The sequence below is a fragment of the Dromaius novaehollandiae genome, unplaced genomic scaffold (genome assembly GCF_036370855.1).
Source record: "Dromaius novaehollandiae isolate bDroNov1 unplaced genomic scaffold, bDroNov1.hap1 HAP1_SCAFFOLD_37, whole genome shotgun sequence".
Lineage (NCBI taxonomy): Eukaryota > Metazoa > Chordata > Aves > Casuariiformes > Dromaiidae > Dromaius > Dromaius novaehollandiae.
In genome coordinates this window covers 2,436,316-2,457,544 of record NW_026991398.1, presented here as the reverse complement: position 1 = coordinate 2,457,544, position 21,229 = coordinate 2,436,316, and the positions used below count along the sequence as shown (strand labels likewise).

Below are 21,229 nucleotides of genomic sequence, written 5' to 3'. Positions count from 1 at the left end.
CTCCTTGCTGGTGCCACGTTTTCAGAGCCTCTGCACCCTTTCTCCCTTCACAGAAGCTCCTTGTCCAGCTAATGAAAGGAAAGGGGCAGAGGTTACCTTGGGCTCAGGAGACCTACAGGACTCCCAAGTTGTGTCTGTAACTTTATTACAAAAAAAAAAAAAGCCCTAACCCTTGTCCCTAGCTGGAGGTTCATGATGTGGTGGAGTTGTGGGGGTGGAAAGCAGCAGCCTGCTGTGCCCACAGGGAGCAGCATCCTTCCTTCTGAAAACAGCAGCATCGCCCAGGGAGCCAGCTCTGGCCCTGGTCTTGTGCTGAGTGTTTGCACACAGCTTGTGAGCCCAGAGTGCCTTGGCCACCTCCTGGTGTCACCACAAGAGCTTCCCTCTGTGTGTGGGTTGAGGAGCCAAGGCAGCAAGCAAAGCATTGCCCGGAGAGTGTGCAAGTGGCGAGGGTCGAGCATCCGTCTCTTCTTGCTGGCACTTGGTTGTATCTAGCGGAAGGGCCAGCTCTGTGGGGCAGAGACAGTGTGTTTACAGACTAGCTGGCACAGCCGAGGTCTGGTGTGAGGTCGATGCCTGGTGCAGGGCTGAGTTGATGTGACAGTGTCAGAAACCCTTTCCAGTGCAGCTGCTCCCTGGGCTGGTCTCTTTACCGAGGCCCTATAAATGGAAGTGGTGTCCTGCTGTCATTTAATACGTGCTGCAGAACAAGTTGCTCACAGCTAAGACTTGATGGTAAAGGAAATGCAAGTGCAATTGTTCCCTTTTGGGATTTGGTCCCAGGGTGACAGAGTGGAGATGTCCCATGACCTGGAGAGAGTCTTGCCAGGAGATGACAGCTGTTTGCAGAGGAGTGTCATGAAAGGAGTGATGACAGTGACATCAAGGGACATGAGGGTGATCCAGGTGATCTCCTCTGTGAAGGGCATCAGAGAAGCCTGCCTCAACACCTGTGGTTTTGTGAAATACAGGCTGGCCCAGAGATGTGTCTCATGCCTGAAGAAGCAGTGGAGGTTCCCAGCTCCCCCCGTGACAGATCCTTTGGCAGAGCACCTTCCTGTAGAGGAAAGGCTGTGCCCAGCAGGCTCTTGGTTGGTGCAGGTTCTTGGGATGTCACCTCCGTGCATTCTCCTGATCAGCAGGAAACCTTTCAATAGCTTCAGTGTGGCCTTGGAGGTCCCTTCTGCCTGAGTACCTGATAGGTCAGCAGCAGGCCCATGGGGAGGGGATGTGCTTGTGAGGTCCCTTTATCCTCAGGAGCTGCTGGGCAAGCTGCAGGCACCTGGCTTGGGTGCTGCCTGTGAGGTGACTTGTGCCTCAGCACCTCCTAGGCCAGGGGAGGCACCTAAGTGTTGTTGGTGCAGGTTGGGAGGTGCTTCTGCCTCACTCCTTGATAGGTCAGCAGCGGGCACAGGGCTGCCGTTTGCGCTTGTGAAGTCAATGGTGAGTCAGTACCTGATAGGGCAGCTGCAGGCACATGGCTTGAAGGCTTAATGTGAGGCCCCTTTTCAATCCCTACCTGGTAGGCCAGTGTCAGGTACATTACTGCTGGTTGTCTTGGTGAGGACGTTGAGAACCTGAGAGACAGCCACATGCACATGGGTTTGGTGATGATGGTGAGGTCACTTTCTGCCTCAGCACCTCATAGGTGAGCATCAGGCCCATGGCTTGGATGCAGATGGTGAGGTGCCTTGGCCTCAGTACCTCATGGGCCAGCACAGGCATGTTGGTGCAGTTTGTACTTGTGAGGCCACTTCTGCTTCAGGCCCTCATAGGCCAGGCACGCTGAGCTTGAGAGAAATTGCTTGTCAAGTGTAGGAGTTTATTAGAGATAAATGGTTCTACACATATAACAAACATTGGGCAACACCAAACAATCTACAAACTGTAAGTATTAACAAACCTCAAAGTATATCCAAGCCGTACTGTTAAGCCACGGATGCACGATATAATGACCATTCTTGCTTTTTTCTTGTCCTTATGGGGCCACCCCTACGGTAACAGTTTTCCCCAGGTTATTCTCACCACACTTCAGCTGTGCCAGGATGATTCATGTTCTCCTTGGCAGTTGGCCTCAGGGTTGTCCCCACTGATGAGTGGGTTGTCGAGTCCGCAGGCCAGCTGATGATGAGTCCGAGTCCACACAGAGGTATGTGGCTTACTCCCTTAGCCTTCCTGGGCTTAGTTCCTTATCCAGTCAAACAGTGCCAGGCCATAGTTACACAACAGCTGTATGGCCCCAGTCAATACCAGTAGGCATACCAAAAGATAACCCAGTGCTCAGCTGACAACAGTACGCACATCAACAGGTCCTTCAGTGGAGAATTCCACAGTACCTCGATGCCTGTGGTGTGAGTCTGTGGTGTCACTTCCCCTTTGCTGACTAGGTTTGTTGAGCGATCACGGGGTCGTTGGAGGGTGTGCCACTAGGCTACAGCAACCGCACAGTGTGGTGACTCCAGCTGTGGTGTTCCCAGGATTCTTGCGGAGCCCCCCAGAGCAAACCCCTCTTCTGTGGGCTGTCCCATCCTGAGTCCCACGCTTGCCTGTGTGACGCTTATCAAATGGCTGCAAAGGTTCTAGCAGGAGATGGATGTCCAGAGGAATTCCCTGTCCCAAGGCCTTGGAGGAATGGAAGTGAAGGGATATAGACTTGGCCTTTGTGTGTTTTGGGGCCCTTGTGGGTCCCCTAGCTGCTGCCACGTCTAGTCCTGGCCCCTGTATGTCTCTGATGCAGAGGCGTGTGTTGGCTGGCAACCCTCTGTGAGGCGAGGGGCAGGTGGTGCGGTGTGTCACAGGGGTGGGGTGTCCTGTGGTGGGAACGAGTGGTGGCCCCAGTGTCTTGGTGCTGCTCTGTGTGGGAGGAAGTGTCTGGAGAGAGCAGTGCTGTGCGTGGGGAGTGCTGCCAGGCTGGGGAGCTGGGGAGCCCTTGGAGGGGAGGAGGTGACTTGGCTCGCAGGGCCCAGGCTGCCCTGGTGGCCAGAGCCAGGGATGCTGGCAGCCTGCTGCCTTCTGTGCACTGAGGTTCAGGCCTGGAGTTTCCTCAGCTCTTGCCAGGATCTGCAGCCAGATATGCCACATAGACTGTGAAATACCTAGAAATATGGAGCTTAGAGTATTTGGAGTAGAAGAGGCCATCTTTCAGAAAGGGTTCTTTGTTGGAGATTTTTGAAGTTATCACTTCTGGGATCTGTCCAACCACAAGGTTTTTTAGGCTAGAGGCATAGCAGTTGCCTCTCCCTCCTATTAGCAAAGGCTATGGGGAGATACTGCCCATATAGCTAATTGGTGCAGACACTCTTTTCTTCTCATGTGGCAGGACCCTAGAAACTCTTTGCTAATAATGCAGTATTATCTCCCAATTAGCCCTTACTTAACCATTTGAGTAACTCCCCTCCAATCCACTGAACTATAGAGAGGATCTTGAGCTCTTCTTGCTGAAGGCCTCGCTGCTTCGGGGCTCTGTGCTGCTCCCTGCACCCTGCGCACTGCCCTGGGCTCTGACACAAGACATCCAGGGGCTGACATCTAGCAGGAGGCCTCAGAGCAGTTCAGATCATGTGGGACTTTTTTCACACACACAGTTCACAAGGAAATGATCTTGCCACAGTGGAGCACTCAGAGGCACTCTTTCAAGTGGCAGTGCCACAGTCATTAGCTTTTAAAATGGCCAAAATAAGGAAAACTTCCAAAGACAAAGTATTTCTTCAGAAAACAATTGGCCTTTAAAAACACTTCTCCCAGATGTGCAGTGACTGCAGTGAGTCGTGATGCTCAAGCACTTGCCTGCAAGTCTGCAGGAAATACTTCAGGGGTCATAGCTGAGAATCAGCTTGCAAAGCTGAAGTTGTTTTGTGCAAATAACTTGCACATCCCCTCAGAATTATGTTCCTCACCCTTCCACATGCTCCTCTCTGCTCTAAGGGAGTCATTTCTGACCTGACAGATCAGGTGTCCAGCTCAGCTGAGCACGTTTTGCAGTGTGTCACTGAGCTGGTTGAGGCCTGCAGTTTCCGAACCTCCTGCCCAATCAGCTCGGGCACAGCCTGGGTCTTAGGTTATTCATGGACTATTTTTTGCAAGTGATCTCCCTGTGAGATGAAATCCCAAATGTGGATCTGAGGCTAATTTGGACAAAGGTGCCTTCTTGGGGTTGAGGTGTGCATAAAAGCAAGTGAGGGTCAGATGCTTTTGGAGTGGTGCAGGGCTGTCCCAGCAGGCCTTGCACAGTTCAGCTTACCCACCCATCATCAAACTGCACATTGGAGCTTGCAAGATGATTCCTTCTTGGTAGCACAGTATAAAATACCCCTCTGGCTGGTAATAATCCATCATGTGCTGCTTTGGGAAGGTTGAGGTGCCAAAGGAAGCCTTCAGATAATGTCAACAGTGTGTCTGGGCCACAGGGGCAGCACCCTGGGCTCGGAGGAGATCTAGGCGAGGAGCTGTGCACTGCTCCGTGGCAGGTCCGCTGCAGAGGGGCGAGTCCTGAGCAGGGTGGCCATGAGCCGTGCCTGCCTGCCTGCGGCCGTGGGCTTGTGGGGTGGCCGCAACAGAAGTGCCCTCACAATCAGCACCCAGATAGTGCCCTGTCACCTGCATCACCCCCTCCCCTCCCCAGGGCAGTCATTTCTGCTGGGTGGGCTCTCTGAGGCACTGGGTGACATCACAAAGCCTGCTGGCCAGCACATCTGCTGAGGGCCAATCAGGCAGCTGCAGTGGAAGTGACCTCACAATCAGCACTGCAGCCATGTCCCCTTTGCCTGCCTCTCCCCATCCTCCTGCCCGTATATCATCTCTGATGGGATGAGAGGTGGTGTGATTCTCTTCTTGTCCTCATGAAACTGGGCTCCTGAGGAAGGCAGGCTGGGGTGGCGAGGAGGTGCAGGTGTGCTCTGTGCAAAGGGGTGGCTGGAGTGCACAGGGCTTTGCCTTGGAGCAGGTGATGAGCCAGTGGAGACCTTGTAGGAAGGAGAAGAGGACACAGCAGTCTGGGTGACATTCTGGTAGGTGTTTCAGCTCATTCAGGATCTGCTTGGCAGGATCCAACAGGAGACTTCCGTGGGGAGCAGAGGGGCCATGAGGGCTCTGTAAAGAGAGACTAGGCAGAGGAAGAGAGGCAGAGGAAGGGAGAGGACACATGTCAATTTGAATACAGTAGTTTCTCAGAACAAAGTTTCTCCATTCAGAGTGTTGCCAGGAAGTGTATCAAGAACATATACATATATATAAGCATGTGAACTCACATAGAATAATTTCTGTAGTGCATTCATATGGGGCTGCCAATCCAAAAAAAAGAAAATAGTCATTAGAATTGCTAAAGAATATGTGAAGTTCTGAAAAAAAATATTTTTTTCAGTTCTTGCATGGAGCTTCTTTTTGTATAGATTTCAGCAGTGACAAGAGCTTTACATAAAGGCTCTTATAGACAGATACAGAGGCCACTGCTGCCTGAGATGCCCTGTGTAGCTGTGTTCCTGTGTGATGCTGGGAAATGTGACCCAGGAACCATGAGAACCTTCCTGGAGCATTGGCTGGTCACTAGGAGAAGCATCTCCAAATCTCTCAGTGGGAGGTCTATTTCCATTGACCAGAAAGGGAAGTCCAGACAACTGGGTTAGCCAGAGACATCTGCACTGAAGGGGTCTGGCATCGAGTGAACTAATTCCCATCCCTGTTGTCGCTTCAAATGGAGTCACACTTAATGACCATGCAGGGAATGAGAAGAGAGAGTGGCTAGATGTGTAGGGACTTCTTTAAGATGTCATTTTAACACAGGTACGTTGAGATTGGTGCAAATTAGGCCATCAATAAATAGAACATTTTATTGAAGCTGATCAGCCTGCTTTGCTCTATCAGCTGTGAGCACACGACAGCTCATGGTGCGACTCGCTGTGTGCAAAGAGCAAGGAGCAGCAAGAATGATCCTGGGCAGGAAGTGGTTTGTGGGGCACTGGACTCATGCAAGACACAACAATAGTATTTTTGTAGTGTAGGCCTTATTATAAAAGATATCTTTAGAAACTGTCAATAAAAATGAAACAAGAAAGAAAGTGGATAAATTATCTCAAGGAAAACATATGTTTTGATACACTTTTCAGCTTTTGAAACTTCTTTGCGTTCTTATTTTTTTCTTTTTCTTATTATCTTGTTTTGTTTGGTTCTTTTTTGATACGCTGGTCTTTTGGGGAGAATCTTTTCTTTTTTTCTTTTTTTGAAAGGGAAAGTGATTTTCAGAGCTGGGGTGGGATGCAGTCACAGGGTCATGGATGGCTGGTGCCATTGCAGGTGCCCTGGTTCCCTCTGCCCAGCCTCCCTCTGCAGCTCCCAGGGGCTCCAGTCTCCCGCAGGTCCCCTGTGAGAGCTGCCAGGCCCAGGCAGGTGCCTCAGTGACACTGGGGCCTCTCCAAGTGCCACTGGGTGCTTGTGGTTGGACACCTGAGCTCTGCCTGGAAAGGGGAAGAACTGTTTTCAACATTTCAAAAATATGAGGACACTTTCATCAGCTCAAATGATTGACTAATTTTAATGTCAGTGTTTTCATGTGATGAAATAATGGAAGAAGAGGGAAGAAGACGTGGGAGAAAAAATACTGATCTGCCCTTGACCTTGTATTTCCACTGCCCTGTCTATTTGACTGTGGATGCAATCTCAGTAATCTCTCACATATCCATGTGGCCTGATTAACTTGATCATTTCTAAAGGCATCTTCACATCAGACTCTCTGGACTTATGCACTTTCCTTAGTTCCACCATTATCCTCCTCCCCTTGCTCTTTATCATTCAGATACCTCTCAACTCTCCAGTTGCTCCTCTGAGCTTCTGGGAGTCTGAAGCTTGCCTCGTCTTTCAGCAGTCTCACTGTCTCTTTAGCCAGCTCCTTTGTTCTGCTTCTCGTCTATCCTTTCCTATCTATCTGTCGAGAACATTTCCAGGAAGATTATGTCTTGTGGGCAGTGGAACTCACTGGAGGCAGCTTGGACTTGATATAGAGTTGAGGAGTGTCTTTTATCTTTTATTAAATTGTTTCAAATTTTATTTTGGTTTGTTTGCTATTAACAAAAACACCTCTATGCGTGCTTGCAGTTAGTTCTCTACGGAAAGCAGGTGGGAATTGGTGCACGTGAGCCGAAACATTCAGCTACAGACTTGAGAGGAGAAGGGTTAGATTTTAACCAGAGTGCTCTAAGTCCCCAGTGGCTGATGAGCGAACTGGCTGGGGAGCTGGGGAGGAAGGTTGTTCATACATGTCTCCTATCAAAAATACTGCTTGTCCTACATGCCCAGACTTCATCTGGAGACCCAGTGGGTCAGTGTGAATTGGAGAATGTGGGTATTGCTTATTCTGAAAACTGAAGAATAAAGAAAGCTTCAGAAGCAGACATCTTTTGTTTTCAGGTGCTCATTGAAATCTGCCTATTCTCAGTACACACCTGAAAACTTTCTAATTGGCCACATAAGACTTGAAGAACTGAAGAAAATTGTGGAAGGAGGCATGGTCCCTTAGGGCTTTGGGCATTTTAATGACCCCTTGGGTGTACTTGGTGCTGAGCCCATGAAACACAGATGCTGAGAAGAGACTGAAGAAACCTCTCAAGAAGTTAAAGTCAGAAGCAAATCCCAAGTTCCTTGGACCGTTAACAGGTCCCACTGAGGGCCATTACCAACAAAGCCTCCCCAGGGGCTGATTAGAGCAGAAAGCTGGAGGCCCTGATTGCAGGTAGGCAAAGGCAATGTGCAGGTGGCTGTGATGCCAAGTCAACCTTGATGTGTGTTGTCAAGCAGAGCAGCCAGGCACTGACAGCCAGCCCCTGGGCAGGGTGATCCTTTCCATCATGCATTGCTCAGGGCCCTTCCTGGGGGCAGTGTGCGGGTGGGGGTGTGCAATGCCAAATGCTAGACCATGATACGGCACCTCCTGGGCTCCCAAGAGACAAGGAGGCAGCAAGGCCACAGTGCTTTAAGGCATGGTGTCTTCTCGTGGGCCTTGGTGGCAGAGACACCAGCCATAGCCAAGAGGACAAAGACCTCGCTGTGTTGGGAGCTTTCAGCCCTGGCAGTGCCCTCCGCCATCTCCACCACAGGCTGTCCTATGCTTTCCCACACCTGTGCCTGTTTCCCTGCAGACTGTAGACACCCAACCTGCTTCCTAACCTTGCACTCACCCTGCAATCCCCGGCCTCTCCTGATGTCCTCCTGTCCTCACTTGCTTTTCCTTGACACACAAAGCCAGGGGCTGAACACAGACTCCCTTTGTGTATCCTATAGCACCACAGCACTACCCTACGAGTGACATTTTATTTTCCTAATGTGACATCCAAACCCCATGAGCTGCTCTCTGTTGCTTTTTCTCCTTCTCATGCTGTTTCCCACTACCAAGAAAAGCTCCATCATCTCTGATACCACCCTTCAAGCAGTCACAGGCTCCTACTCTACTACCTCCACTTCAGCAGGATAAAGAAGCTGAGGTCCCTCAACCCCTCCTCATGCACAGGTTTATTTCCACCTAGGCACAGGACTTGACACATTTCTTGTAAATATTCATAAAGTATCTGTTGTCTGAATCACCCAAGTTCCTCAAGATCCTTCTGGACTGTAGCTCCTCCTGTGTCAAAACAAAAACAGAACAAAAAACAAAAAAAAGACAAAAAACAAAAAGAAACCAAAACAGCACCAAAGAGTTAAGGTTAAGCAGGAGTGGGGTGATTGTAGGGGAAGGGATCAGGATGGTAATAGAGAAAAGATTAAAAGGGGAAGAAAGAAAAAAAAAAACAAGGAAATTTAATGCAAAGTATTGATGAGGGCTGTCTTAGGGATTCCTGCCAAGAAGCCCTGCAGCTGAGTAATTCTGCCTGGAGGAGGACAACAAAGCTGGTCTATTTCCACTGTCACAGGGAACCTGCATCCTTTCCCAGGCACCAACAAGAGAATATTGAGAATGGGGAGAATCATGGACTCCTTCAGGGTGGAAGGGACCTCAGGAGATCTCTAGCCCAATCTTCCTGCCTCTTCCTCCTGATTAGATGTCATTTACAAACGTGATGAGAGTTGCATGCTCCAGGTCACTGATGAACCTGTCAGAATAGACAGGTCCAGTGTAGACCCTGCACACTGCACCTTTACCTGCCTTCCCGGTAAAGAATGACCCATTCAAAAAAAACCCTCTCAGCTCGATCATCCAACCAGCTTTTTACCCACCTGGTTGTCTACCCATCTTATCGTAAAACCTTACTTGTATTCAAGAATATTCATGCAGACAGTGTCCAACACCTTGCTAAAAATTATGGTAAATGACATCCAGTACTTTCTGCTCCTCCACAATCACAAGTCTTTGATCATAGAAGGCAATCAACTTACACAGGAATGATTTACCTTCAGTAAGTCCATGCTGACTGCTCCCAGGCACATTCTTCATGTGCCCAGAAATGTGATGCAAGAGGATTTGCTGCATGACGCATTCCTCACCAAAGTGAGGCTGAAGGGCCTGCAGCTCCCTGAGTTGTCCTTTGGCTTGTCCTGGGTTGTGGGCCTTTTTGAAGAAGGGCACAATGCAGTTCTTCTGCTCATTGGGACCTCCCCTGGTCTATGCAAGGGCTTATCAGAGCAAGCAGACACTGGCACATGCCTTGGACCACCTCTGTCTCTTCCAATGTCACCAGGTGTTTGTGTGTGAGCACCTGACTCCCACCCTCCATCTCCAGGGATTATAATGGGAGCTTAGACCAAGATCTCGCATGCAGACATCCATGCTGTGCTCACTTCTGCCTGGGCAAGGGCAATCCCACCTTCAGTGTGCTTTTTGTGGAGCTCACGGGAAGGATCTGAATCCTGCGCCAGCCCAGGGCCTTCTAAAGCAGCCTGAGAAGCCCAAACTGACTCATCTGAAACAATACCTAAACAATGGGAAAACAAGCTCTTTTTGTCCCCATCTACGTGTCCTGCCTAGTAAAGAGATGGGGATAGGGGCTTCCAGAGTGGGACATTTCCACCTCTTCTGAATAGCCATCCCCTGATGAAACAAATTGCAATGCTGGAATCACTCTCTCTACACTGTTCAGAGACAGAGCATCAGTGATTATTTTGGTTTACCTCAGTGAGCATTTCCCAGGAGGAGGGAGCACAAGGGACAGAGAAATTCAGGCCTTCGGCTGGGCCTCTGCTCCTGAGTGGGGCCAAGCTCCTGGGATGGAGGGAGCTCATGGCAACCTGGCAGCACTGCCCACACACAGCTGTGTGCAGGAGCAGCTCCTCTGCCAAGAGCAGCAGGGCTGCGGGCACTGCCTGCTGCTGCTGACATGAGATGAGAGAAGGCAGAGAGAAGTGCAAGGCAGTGTGGAGTGGGAGAACAGAGGAGAGCTGCTTGTGGGAGAAATCTTCACAGCCCTTGACACGGTAAGTCTCTTTCTGCAGGGCAATGCTACCGAGGTTCCTGGCAAGGTCTTGAAACCTGTCCAGTCACACGACTGGATATTTAAGGATCACTCTCCCAGTTTCTCCATTGCAGGAGAGGGGGAGATGCTTCAGAGCAGGGATTCCCTGCCACACCGTCACAGGGACAGGGCATCCTTTTATCTTCTCGCAGGGACGCTGCAGGGCTGTGGAGCTGGGGTACGCACACAGCTCTGCAAAAGGCTGTAGCTCACAGCAGTGTCCCTGCACCCCACGGTGCTGTGTGCCTGGAGCAGTGTCTCTGCCGCCTGCGAGGGTCAGCACTCAGCCTGCCTGGGGAGCTCCCCACAGCACAGGGGGAGAAGCTCTGGGTGGGAGGAGAGATGCCCAGCAGGGCAGGTCCTGTCAAGAGGGTGCTGTGTCGGTCACGGCTGCTCTCAGCTCCAGCTCACTCTCAGGACATTTCTGGAGGGGACTTTCCAAAAGGAAGGTCAAGGCAGGGGATACATGAAAGGGAAGGAGCTATCAGGAGTCTGTGCTTTCAGTTTTATTCTCTTTGGGTGGGGTGAAATGAGATTGGATCTGACAGTTTTAGACAGGGGACAGAGGCTCCAAAACAGTGACACTGAGAGAGGAGCAGCTCTGGGAGGCACTCAGCAAATGCCTTCCTCCACCCCTCAGCCTACAGACAGAGCCAGCAGCACCTTTCCAGCCTCACCAAGGTTTGTCTCCCCTGCGCCGTAGCACCTGCAACCACGGAGGTGCCCTGGGCAGTGTCCTGCCCCCGGGAGGTTTCTGCAGGGCAGAGCTGAGCACCCAGCGGGTGGGATGGGGTCTGTGAGCACTGACAGGGGAGAGACGTGGGGACAGAGAAACAGCTGCCCGCAGGGATGGCTCCAGGCAGCAGAGTCATGCTCAAAGTGTGAGAGGAAACTCTCAGCTCCAGCACCTCCTCTCCTCTGCCAGCCAGCACAGCCCTCTGCTCTCAAGGCTGTGGGGTCCAGGGCACGGGTTGTTTCCTCGGCAGCTGGACATGCAGGAGAGGAGACACTGCTGAGTGCCCCTCTGTGCCTGCCTGTCCCTGCCTCCCTGGGCACAAATGTCATGGTATTGCTCCATGTTTCCCAGCTGCCCATGCTGCCCTTGTCCTTCCCCTTGGACTCTCTGGGCAGGGGGGTTTCTCATGCAGTTCAGACAACACTGACCCTGCAGGTCCTGCCATGCAGACGTGTCCTTGACAGTGAGGTGCCCAAGTGCCCCTCTAGCCTGTGGGGCTCTGGAAGGGCAGTGTTGGTGGGGGAAGGGACTGGGAATGCGCCCACTCTCTCGTCAGGACACCCCATCCTTAGGACATTCCACCATTTCCCTGGGGTGTCTGGCTGGGTTGCAAGCTGCCCTCCAGAAGGGCCCAGCTCTCCCATTGCAGCTGGGTGTAACCTAGGTGCCCCAGGGAGAAGCCACCTTGATATTGAGGCCACGGACATGCTGCTGGGAGGCTGGCTGTGGGCAGCTGGAAGGAGTCTGATGTGTTGCTGGCTAGAAGGGGAGGGCTGAGACCTGCCTCACACACGCTCAGAAAGAGTGCTGGTGGGCACTTTGGAAGTGGATTCCTCTGCTCTCTGCAGTGTTGTTTCTTTTTCGGGTAACACGAGTACAACTATCCTCCACCTCTGATGTGGGAGCACAGGGCAGCTGAGAACAAGATGGAGAGGCCAGCTCTCCTGCCTCTGCACTAAAGCCAGAGTGAATCCTTTTGCCTCTCTGGAATCACAGCTGGTCCCTCTGAGTGCAGCAGCAATGCTGAGGATTTCTACCTCCAAGATGTGACAGAGCCAGCTAAAGAAAACAAGCCTTAAAATATTATGAGTGGATTAAATCTGACCGGAACTGGGAATATAAATTTTGATTACCCTTGTTTCCATGTACACGGTACTGTAGGTCAGGGCTGACTCCTTTGGATCCCATGGGCATAGGCCCCTGCTCCTCATGGCAAACTCGGCCAGCACAAACCACAGCTCAAGCCATGGAGCTCAGTGACAGTACTACCGAGACAGGGAGAGGTAATGTGTGTGTGTCTGGGGGAGGTTATGAGAAAGTTTTGCTCAGAGAAGTCTGTCCTAACTTGTCAATGTCTCTTCTTCCTTAGAGAATCTCCCTGTGTCCAGGGGAATTAAATGTCCAACAGCAGCTCCTTCAACGAGTTCCTCCTGTTGGCATTCACGGACACACGGGAGCTGCAGCTCTTGCACTTCTCGCTCTTCCTGGGCATCTACCTGGCTGCCCTCCTCGGCAACGGCCTCATCATCACAGCCGTAGCCTGCGACCACCGCCTCCACACCCCCATGTACTTCTTCCTCCTCAACCTCTCCCTCCTGGACCTTGGCTCCATCTCCACCACTCTCCCCAAATCCATGGCCAATTCCCTGTGGGACACCAGGGCCATTTCCTACTTAGGGTGTGTTGCTCAGCTCTTCTTCTTTTTTTTCTTTTGTTCAGCAGAGTATTGTCTCCTCACCGTCATGGCCTATGACCGCTATGTTGCCATCTGCAGACCCCTGCACTATGGGACCCTCATGGGCAGCAGAGCTTGTATGAAAATGGCAGCAGCTGCCTGGGGCAGTAGTTTTCTCTATGCTCTCCTGCACACTGGGAACACATTTTCAATACCACTCTGCCAAGGCAACACAGTGCAGCAGTTTTTCTGTGAGATTCCCCAGATCCTCAAGCTCTCCTGCTCAGACTCCTACCTCAGGGAAGTGGGGCTTCTTGTGGCTGGTATTTGTTTAGCTTCAGGGTGTTTCGTTTTCATTGTGGTGTCCTATGTGCAGATCTTCACAGTTGTGCTGAGGATCCCCTCTGAGCAGGGCCAGCACAAAGCCTTCTCCATGTGCCTCCCGCACCTGGCCGTGGTCTCCCTGTTTCTCAGCACCTCATTTTTTGCCTACCTGAAGCCCCCCTCCCTCTCTGCAACAGCTCTGGATCTGATGGTGGCTGTTCTGTACTCTGTAGTGCCTCCAACAGTGAACCCCCTCATCTACAGCATGAGGAACAAGGAGCTCAAGGATGCAGTGAGGAAAATCTTTTAGCTGGTACTAGTTTAGCAGCAATGAGCTGCCCATCTCTCCTCACAAGCAATTCCCAGTTTATCTCAGGCAGCTCTTGTGTTTTGGGAGTTCTGCCTGTGATAGCCATGTTTGTGCACAAATGAGTGAATTCCTCCCACTTCTCCAGAAGTGCAAACCCCGTCTGCCTGACACAGAGGCCTTCTGTAAATCTGTAAATCACTGTGTCAGAGGTGGCCTCCCAAGTAGCATCTCTGTAATAAATGTATTTCTACTTAGTGCTGTGCCTGAAGGTTGAGGTCTTCTTCTCAAGCTGGAGTCAAGCATGCACTCAGGGAATTGCACCCCATAAGGCCCTGTTGCTGTGCCTGGGTTTTCCATGGCCTAAGGGGGATGCACTCATAGGGTGATGTGCTAGGGTGCCCAGTGGGTGCCCAGTACCCCTGGGGAGGGTGAGTGCTCAAGAGATCTCTGCCAAGGACTGTGCCATGTATTAGAGGGCTGTTGACAGATGCCCATCCCTCTGGAAGGCAATATGGAGCCACCCGGAGAGCAGAGGGGATCTCCAGGAGCAGTTTGTGCCTGGGATGGGCAGTGCATGTAGACTCCCAAAACCAAGTGGAGTCACCCAAAGGTGAAGAGCCAAACCGTGGAATGCACCACATCAGGGCTCTGCAGTCTCAGGAGAGGCAGTGGACTGGGCCTAAGGACACCTCTGAACCCATCCTGAGCAATGTGAAATGGCCTGTGATTGCTCCAAGGACCCTCCAAAGCCACAAACCCTGGGGAGGGTTTGTCAGGTGCAATGATGCTGGTCCAGCTGGGTCTGCCCTGACCAGGACGGCCAGTGAGGAGTCACCCTGGGGCCGTACAGCCTGCTCGCCCTGCAGAGCAGCACCGCCAGCCTGGGGCCCTGCAGGGAGCCCAGGACAGGGGTGCAGGAATGGCCGATCAGGCCAGCACGGACACACTGACCTGAAGAAAGGCTCTCTGGGGAGCAGGGACATCTCCAGAGAAGAGCAAAGGAGCAATTGTGTGCTTGTGAGGAGGAATAAATGAAAACCTGTTTCTATGTGTGTCAGCTCAGGGCAGGCTGCTCTGTCACTGGAGCTGCCTGAGGAGCCCCGGGGCCAGGACTCTTGTGCTGTGCTGGGGAGAGGGGCTGCCCAGAGGGGCTGCAGGCAGCCAGGGTTAAGGATCTCTGGTCATGAGAGCAGTGGAGACATGGAGCGCCTGGCCTCCATTTCCTTGTGCCATTGCTGGTCCCCAGCCCGGGGGCTGATGGGGAGGCTGACACCCCTCTCTGCCCCCCAGCAGCTGCTGTGGCCTGCAGAGGGGCTGGGGCTGTGGGGTGAGTGCCCAGAGCTCTGCAGCCCCCTGCGTTGGGCACTGCTGTGGGGCCACCCCAGCCTGGTCTGCTGTGCTGGGTGGGCTGGGGAGAGGGCAGGGGAGGTGGGGAGAGCTGGGGAGGGGCTGGTCTGGTCTGGAAAGGGCCCAGGAGAGGACAAATGCCAGCAGGCAGCTCCTGCGTGTGAAGGGCAGTGTGGGAGCACACAGCCATGTGCTTGCAGGCAAATGCAGGTCTGCTGGGAAAGGCACAGGACATGGCGGGTGCAGGAGAGGAGAGCCCAGGTTGTTCCCTGTGTTGCACGGACACACTGGGGAAGCTGCCCCAGGGCCATCGTCCCAGAGCAGCCCCTCACATCACCCCTTTCCAGCACTGGCTGCTCACCCCAGCTGTGGGGTGGTCCAAGGCCAGCTCCATCCTCCTGCAGGTCTCTGTATCCTGACAGAGGGGAAAAGGCCAACCTTGCATGGCCTCTCTTCTGCACCAGACCCCGCAGACGCTGAAGCACAGCTGTCTGCTGACCCTCACGTTCGGCACAGCCTGGGCTGGGCAGGGGCTGGGTGCTTTGACCCCTCAGACTCCAGGGGATCATTTAAGAGTCATTTAAGAATACCCTAGCCGTTTCCACATCTGAGGTCTTTGGTTCCAGGTCCAGCCGAGCTTTGGCTTTCCTCACTCCATCCCTGCGTGCACAGACAAGGTCTTGATGCTCCCCCTGGGCAGCCTGTGCCCATTCCACCCTCTGCGCACTTCCACCCCAGCACCCTGAGCGCTGGTGCTGCTGCCAGGGCAGAGGTGGAGGATCCCCCGGAGCGGCTCCTCAGGGAGCTCCCCAGGGAAACGCTGTGCCCAGCCCCAGCCCCAGCCTCAGCCCCAGCCCCAGCGTGTCAGATGGGAGCTGCCCTCTCCCAACCCACCCTGGCAGTGCCAGCCCCACCTCAGCCTGCTCCTGAAAGGCTCCAGTGCAGCCCTGGAGGGAGCTGGAGCTGCCTTGAGCCCTGGGGCAGTCTGGTGACAGGACAGTTTGACATGGGCACGGCAGTAGCAGTGCTGGGAGCAGGGAAGGGGCAGGGAAATTGGGGCAAAGACCTCTGCCCTCGGCTTCAGGGCCAGGGCACTGGAGGGGTGATGCCTTTGTGGCTGATCAGGCTCCAGGTTCAGGGTGGATGCCAGCTCGAAGGTAGGAGCACCAAGATTTTCATGGGCTTCAGTGCAGCTGTGACCATGGTGAAGGCAAGTGGGCAGACCCAGGCGCAGGCAACTGCGAAAGCTGGGGGTGGAAAAGTCAACGTGGGGCTGGTGAAGATCCTCCCTCTGCTCCCTATGGGGAAGAGAGTCCCCAGGCAATGCTGGACTCCACTTTGGCTGATGGGAGAGGAGCACAGGGAGGTTGGAAGAGGCAGATGGAGCCTCTCAGGGTTCATGAGGGAGTTTTCCAAACACCAAGGCTGAGCCAGGGAGGGGCTTTGGGATCTTCCCCCTGATGCTCTCCCAGCAGAGCTCATTCTGCTCTGCCCCAGGTGCGCTAGTCCCCGTGCCAGTGGTGCCAGAGTAGAGGCTGAGAATTCATGGATTCACAGAGGAGTTCTGGTGGGAAGGGATCTCTGGAGGTCTCCAGTCCAACCTCCCACACAAAGCAGGGCTGTAGGAGCCCTGCAGTCCCATCTGGCCATCACTGGACTGTGCCTGACCCTGGTTAGGATCCCCAAGCCTGCTCTGCTCCTCTTGTCCAGGCTCTGCAGAACGGCACCTCTCATCAGTGGGTCCCTGCCCCACCTGCCTTGCTGGCACCCTCGGCTCCTGGCTCCGCTTCCCACATGGAGCAGCCCTGCTGTGGGGCCATGGACCGTGCTGGTTGGGGTGGGAAGCAGACCCAGCTGGACAGGGGTCACCACCACTGATACTGCTGGCACCTGTCTGTGCCCATGGACAGTGCTCAAAGGGACCCCAAGATGTTGGCAATGGCAGGAGATGTGTTTGGGGGGACACTAGCTCCAGCCTGTGGTGTTTCACTGAGGGTGCAGGAATCACTCTCCAGGGCCCCTTCCCTGGGACTTCTGGGTCCCCACTGCCTCTCTGGGGATTGCAGAGTCCTCGTTTCCCCATGCATACCTGGATTTAGTGCTCTACCTTCTAGTTACTGCACCATGAACCATCCCTCACTTTGTGAGGCTCCACTAACTGCCCACCCCCAGGCACACACTGTCCCTGGACATCCCCTGGGCTCTCGTGGGGCTCCATTTCCCCTCCAGAAGGTTGGGCATCTGTCATCAGCACTGTCACCTGCGGGACAGCCCCAGGCAGACATTTCAGACACCATTCCCCATCCCCACTGGCACTGGTCACTGAGAAATGAGCTCTGAGTGCAGCCCTCGGTCCCTAACAGATCACCCAGGGACTCTGAGCTCATCCTCTTGAGCCCATGGAGTACGGAAGTAGAACACCAGACCTCTTAGTGATCCAACCCCCTCAAGCATATTTTTGACTCCATCTCCTGAAGAAAGGCCAGATTTCAGGCACGTCACAGGGGAGATCCCCTTTTATTGTGGAAATGTTATTCTGGAGGCCAGGACTGACATAAGGGTGCCCATTGCCTGCTCCTGCCTGTACTTCCAGGACACATGCACATGGAAACACAAGCCTACCACCACCAGGTTATGAGAACTCCTGGGCCATATCCACAGAGCACAGAAGGCCATCATGGAAATGAAGAAAACAACTCTGAAAAGAGGAAGCCCTGCTGCTGTGGGTGGATGTGTCTCCAGGAAAGCTGCAGCCTCCATGGGAAGGCTGCAGAGAGGAAATGCCTGCTGTGGCAGTGGGGGGGATGATACTGTCAAGCACGGAGTCTGTCCCCACAAGCTGCTGCCTGACTCCCCTCCCCTCCCCCTCCACTTGTAGTGTTGGGGCGCAGGAGAGGGAAGGGACCAGCCCACGGTGACAGCTGGCTGCCACCCTCGCAGAAACGGGGTGTGAGATCACACCCTGACTGTGGCCAGGGGAGCTGAGCTCTCCTAATGGACACCGGACCCGTGGTCTCACCCTGACTATACTTGTCTGAGCCTGACTCTGTGCCCCTGAGGTTTCTTGGTGTCAGTGCTGAAAGAGACACTGCAAAGGAAAACTCTCCTTATTGCCCTGAGGGCATCCAAGGCAACTCAAACCAGGGGCTCTGAGGTTTCCCCATTTCTGCTGGTGAAGGAGGAAGCCTGGCTTCCTGCTTCAACACAGTCTCTGGGTGAGATTGAAATAAGAGATTCCTGAGGATGAGTGGCATGAACCTTTTTTTTTTTTTTTTTTTTTTTTTTTTTTTTGCAAGAGCGTAGCAAAGAAAAGTAAGAAAAAAGAGAAATGAACAACACATTCTTGAACTTTCTGAACAATACAGTCTTGAGGCCAAATATCCTGGGAATGATAAGTGGATGCACATGGGACAGTTATTGGTGCTGATCTTGGACCCACTGGAACAGTTTCCTCAGTGCCTCCTTGAGCTCCTTGTTCCTCATGCTGTAGATGAGGGGGTTCACTGCTGGAGGCACCACCGAGTACAGAGCAGCCACCACCAGATCCAGAGCTGGGGAGGAGAGGGACGGGGGCTTCAGGTAGGCAAACATGCCAGTGCTGACAAACAGGCAGACCACAGCCAGGTGTGGGAGGCACATGGAAAAGGCTTTGTGCCGGCCCTGCTCAGAGGGGATCCTCAGCACAGCAGTGAAGATCTGCACGTAGGACAGCACAAGGAAAATGAAACACCCAAAGCTTAAACAGCCACTAACCACAAGAAGCCCCACTTCCCTGAGGTAGGAGTCTGCGCAGGAGAGCTTGAGGATCTGGGGGATTTCACAGAAGAACTGGTCCACTGTGTTGCCTTGGCAGAGTGGTATTGAAAATGTGTTAGCAGTGTGCAGCACAGAATAGAGAAACCCACTGGCCCAGGCAGCTGCTGCCATTTGGACACAAGCTCTGCTGTCCATGATAGTCCCATAGTGCAGGGGTCTGCAGATGGCAACAAAGCGGTCATAGGCCATGACAGTGAGGAGAGAATACTCTCCTCCAAAGAAGAAGAAAACGAGGAAGACCTGGGCAACACATCCCGAGTAGGAAATGGCCCTGGTGTCCCACAGGGAATTGGCCATGGATTTGGGGACAGTGGTGGAGATGGAGCCAAGGTCGAGGAGGGAGAGGTTGAGGAGGAAGAAGTACATGGGGGTGTGGAGATGGTGGTCGCAGGCTACAGCTGTGATGATGAGGCCATTGCCCAGGAGGGCAGCCAGGTAGATGCCCAGGAAGAGCGAGAAGTGCAAGAGCTGCAGCTCCAGTGTGTCAGAGAACGGCAGGAGGAGGAACTTGGTGAGGGAGCTGTTGTTGGAGATTTTGCTCTCTCCAGGCATGGGGGACTGTCCAAAGGAGAAAAGACATTGAGCAGTTAGGAGAGAGTCTTCAAGCAAAACAGCCCCCATTTGTTGCAATTCCCCTACAATCCCCCACATTTCCTCTATCTTTACTAAGAGCATCTCTGTGCAGCTCCCTTGCTTGAGCTCCACTTTGCACTGGCTGAGTGGCCTCTGACCATGGGCTCCAGAGGAGTCAGTCCTGCTGTGCAGCAGTGGGCACAGGGGAATGGGGGTGATGAGCTCTGACACTCACAGTTTCTGTCGGGTGAAATCCACTCATTGTGTACAAGGGCTTTTCACCGTCTTCACTCCCCATTCTAAAGAATGATGTTTGAGGAACAGAGTTTCTGGGATTTTTTAATTTATTTTAGATGGTCTTGTCACCCCTGGGGAGTGTTCCTCAAAAGGAGAAATCCTTGGCATTTCTACTGTGAGTCCTGAGAAAACCAGATTCACTGTCCCTTGTTGCAGCGTGAGGACAGCTGGTCTGTCTATTAGTCTTGTTCCCAGCTGTCCTGTGCTCCCACCTCATTGAGCTGGTGGACGATCGCACTCGTATGTTGCCCTGAAAGGAAACCAGCCCCTGCTGAGAGCAGAGGAGTCCAGTTTCAAAGTGCAGATCTTCAACCTTCCTCCCTCTCTCCAGGCACCACAGGGAGGTCTCCACACTCCCCTTCTAGCCAAGCAGACACAGGGCTCTTTTCAGATGCCCATATACTGCCTCCCACAACCATCTCCATACTCTCAGCATCTCTGCACTTTCTTCATGGGTCTCTCAGCTATTACAGATATGTTATGAGACAGCAGTGCCTTTCTGGAGCTCTCAGCCTGGCAGGACACCCTGGGGAAACGGTCAAAGGACCAGGAGGACTGCAGAGGGGCTCTCCTTAAGGGAGGATCAGCTCATTTCCGAACCCAAAAGACTGCATTTCCTGGGGCTGCACAGCTTAGAAGGGGGCTGCGGACCCCTCACTTCCATGCAGACCCCTCTGTTGCCCAACTTGCAGTGGTGGTGTCTGAACTGCAGCTGAAAACCCATCCACCCCAGACAGCCCGAGAGAGGAACAGGGGCAGCATGAACAGAAGAACCAAGGAGCAACACCATGATCCTGCTGCCAAGGGAGGCAAGGAGAGAGACAGAGGGGCACTTGGGAAAGACTTCACCCGGGAAAGCCTTCACCTTATCCTGCTGGGCATGCCACCTGGCAGATGGTGATGTTGCAGGGCAGTCACTCTCAGCCCCTTTGTCAGGCAGCACTAAACAGGCCCCTGGCAGGAGAGATGCCCCTCTCCTCTGCTGGAGGTCTAGCTGCAGAGGAGGCAGCTCATAGCCTGGATTTCACAGTTCTCAGGGCAGAGGCTCTGCTGGGTGGGAGCAGAGACATGGGGGGCTTGCTCTGTGCAATGTGTTTGCACTGGAGGGACTGACCATGACTTGCCCAAATCCATCCTCCCACGATGATTCTCTTAGCAGTTCCCTCTCCTTCCCTGCTCAGCTCTGTTGCCTGGAGCAGTCCCTGCTGGGACCTTTCTCTCTCCCAACATCTTTTCCCAGGCACTGCTCACAGACCACATCACACCTTTTGTGTGCTCAGATCTGCCCGACAGAAACCTCCTGGGACAGTGCACTGTCCAGAGGCATCTCTGTGCCTGCAGTTCCTAAGGAGCAGGTAACATAAACCCCAGGGAGACCATACAGGTGGTGCTGGTGCTGATGCTGTCTGTAGGTGGAGGTGGGGTTGAAGGGGTTTGCTGAGCTTTCTCCCAGACCTCCTGATCTTTGAGAGGGAAGGTTTGTGAGTCCCAGTTCCTTGCCAAAACAGAAAACTCTTCTTTTTTTCTCCCTGCCAAAATTAGGGAGAAAATGGAAAGCAGAGACACCAGAAGGAAAGCTCCTTCCCTTGGAAGTAGCCCTTCTCTTGATCTTCCTCTTGCAAACACCCCTTGGACATGTCCTGTGCATGAGCTAGAGCTGTGAGCAGCCTTGACCCATGCAGCACCCTCTTGATGGGAGAACGAACCTGCCTGGCCAGGGG

The 21,229-nt window shown here is 53.2% G+C and overlaps 1 protein-coding gene across 1 annotated transcript; it reads right to left on the bottom strand.

The window, feature by feature from the left end:
* Positions 1–18,236: 18,236 nt before the first annotated feature.
* On the bottom strand, positions 18,237–19,190 carry LOC135326224 (olfactory receptor 14A16-like). Its single transcript, XM_064504073.1, has one exon. It carries the CDS (start codon positions 19,188–19,190, stop codon positions 18,237–18,239), a length of 954 nt encoding a protein of 317 aa, XP_064360143.1.
* Between the last annotated feature and the right edge of the window lie 2,039 nt (positions 19,191–21,229).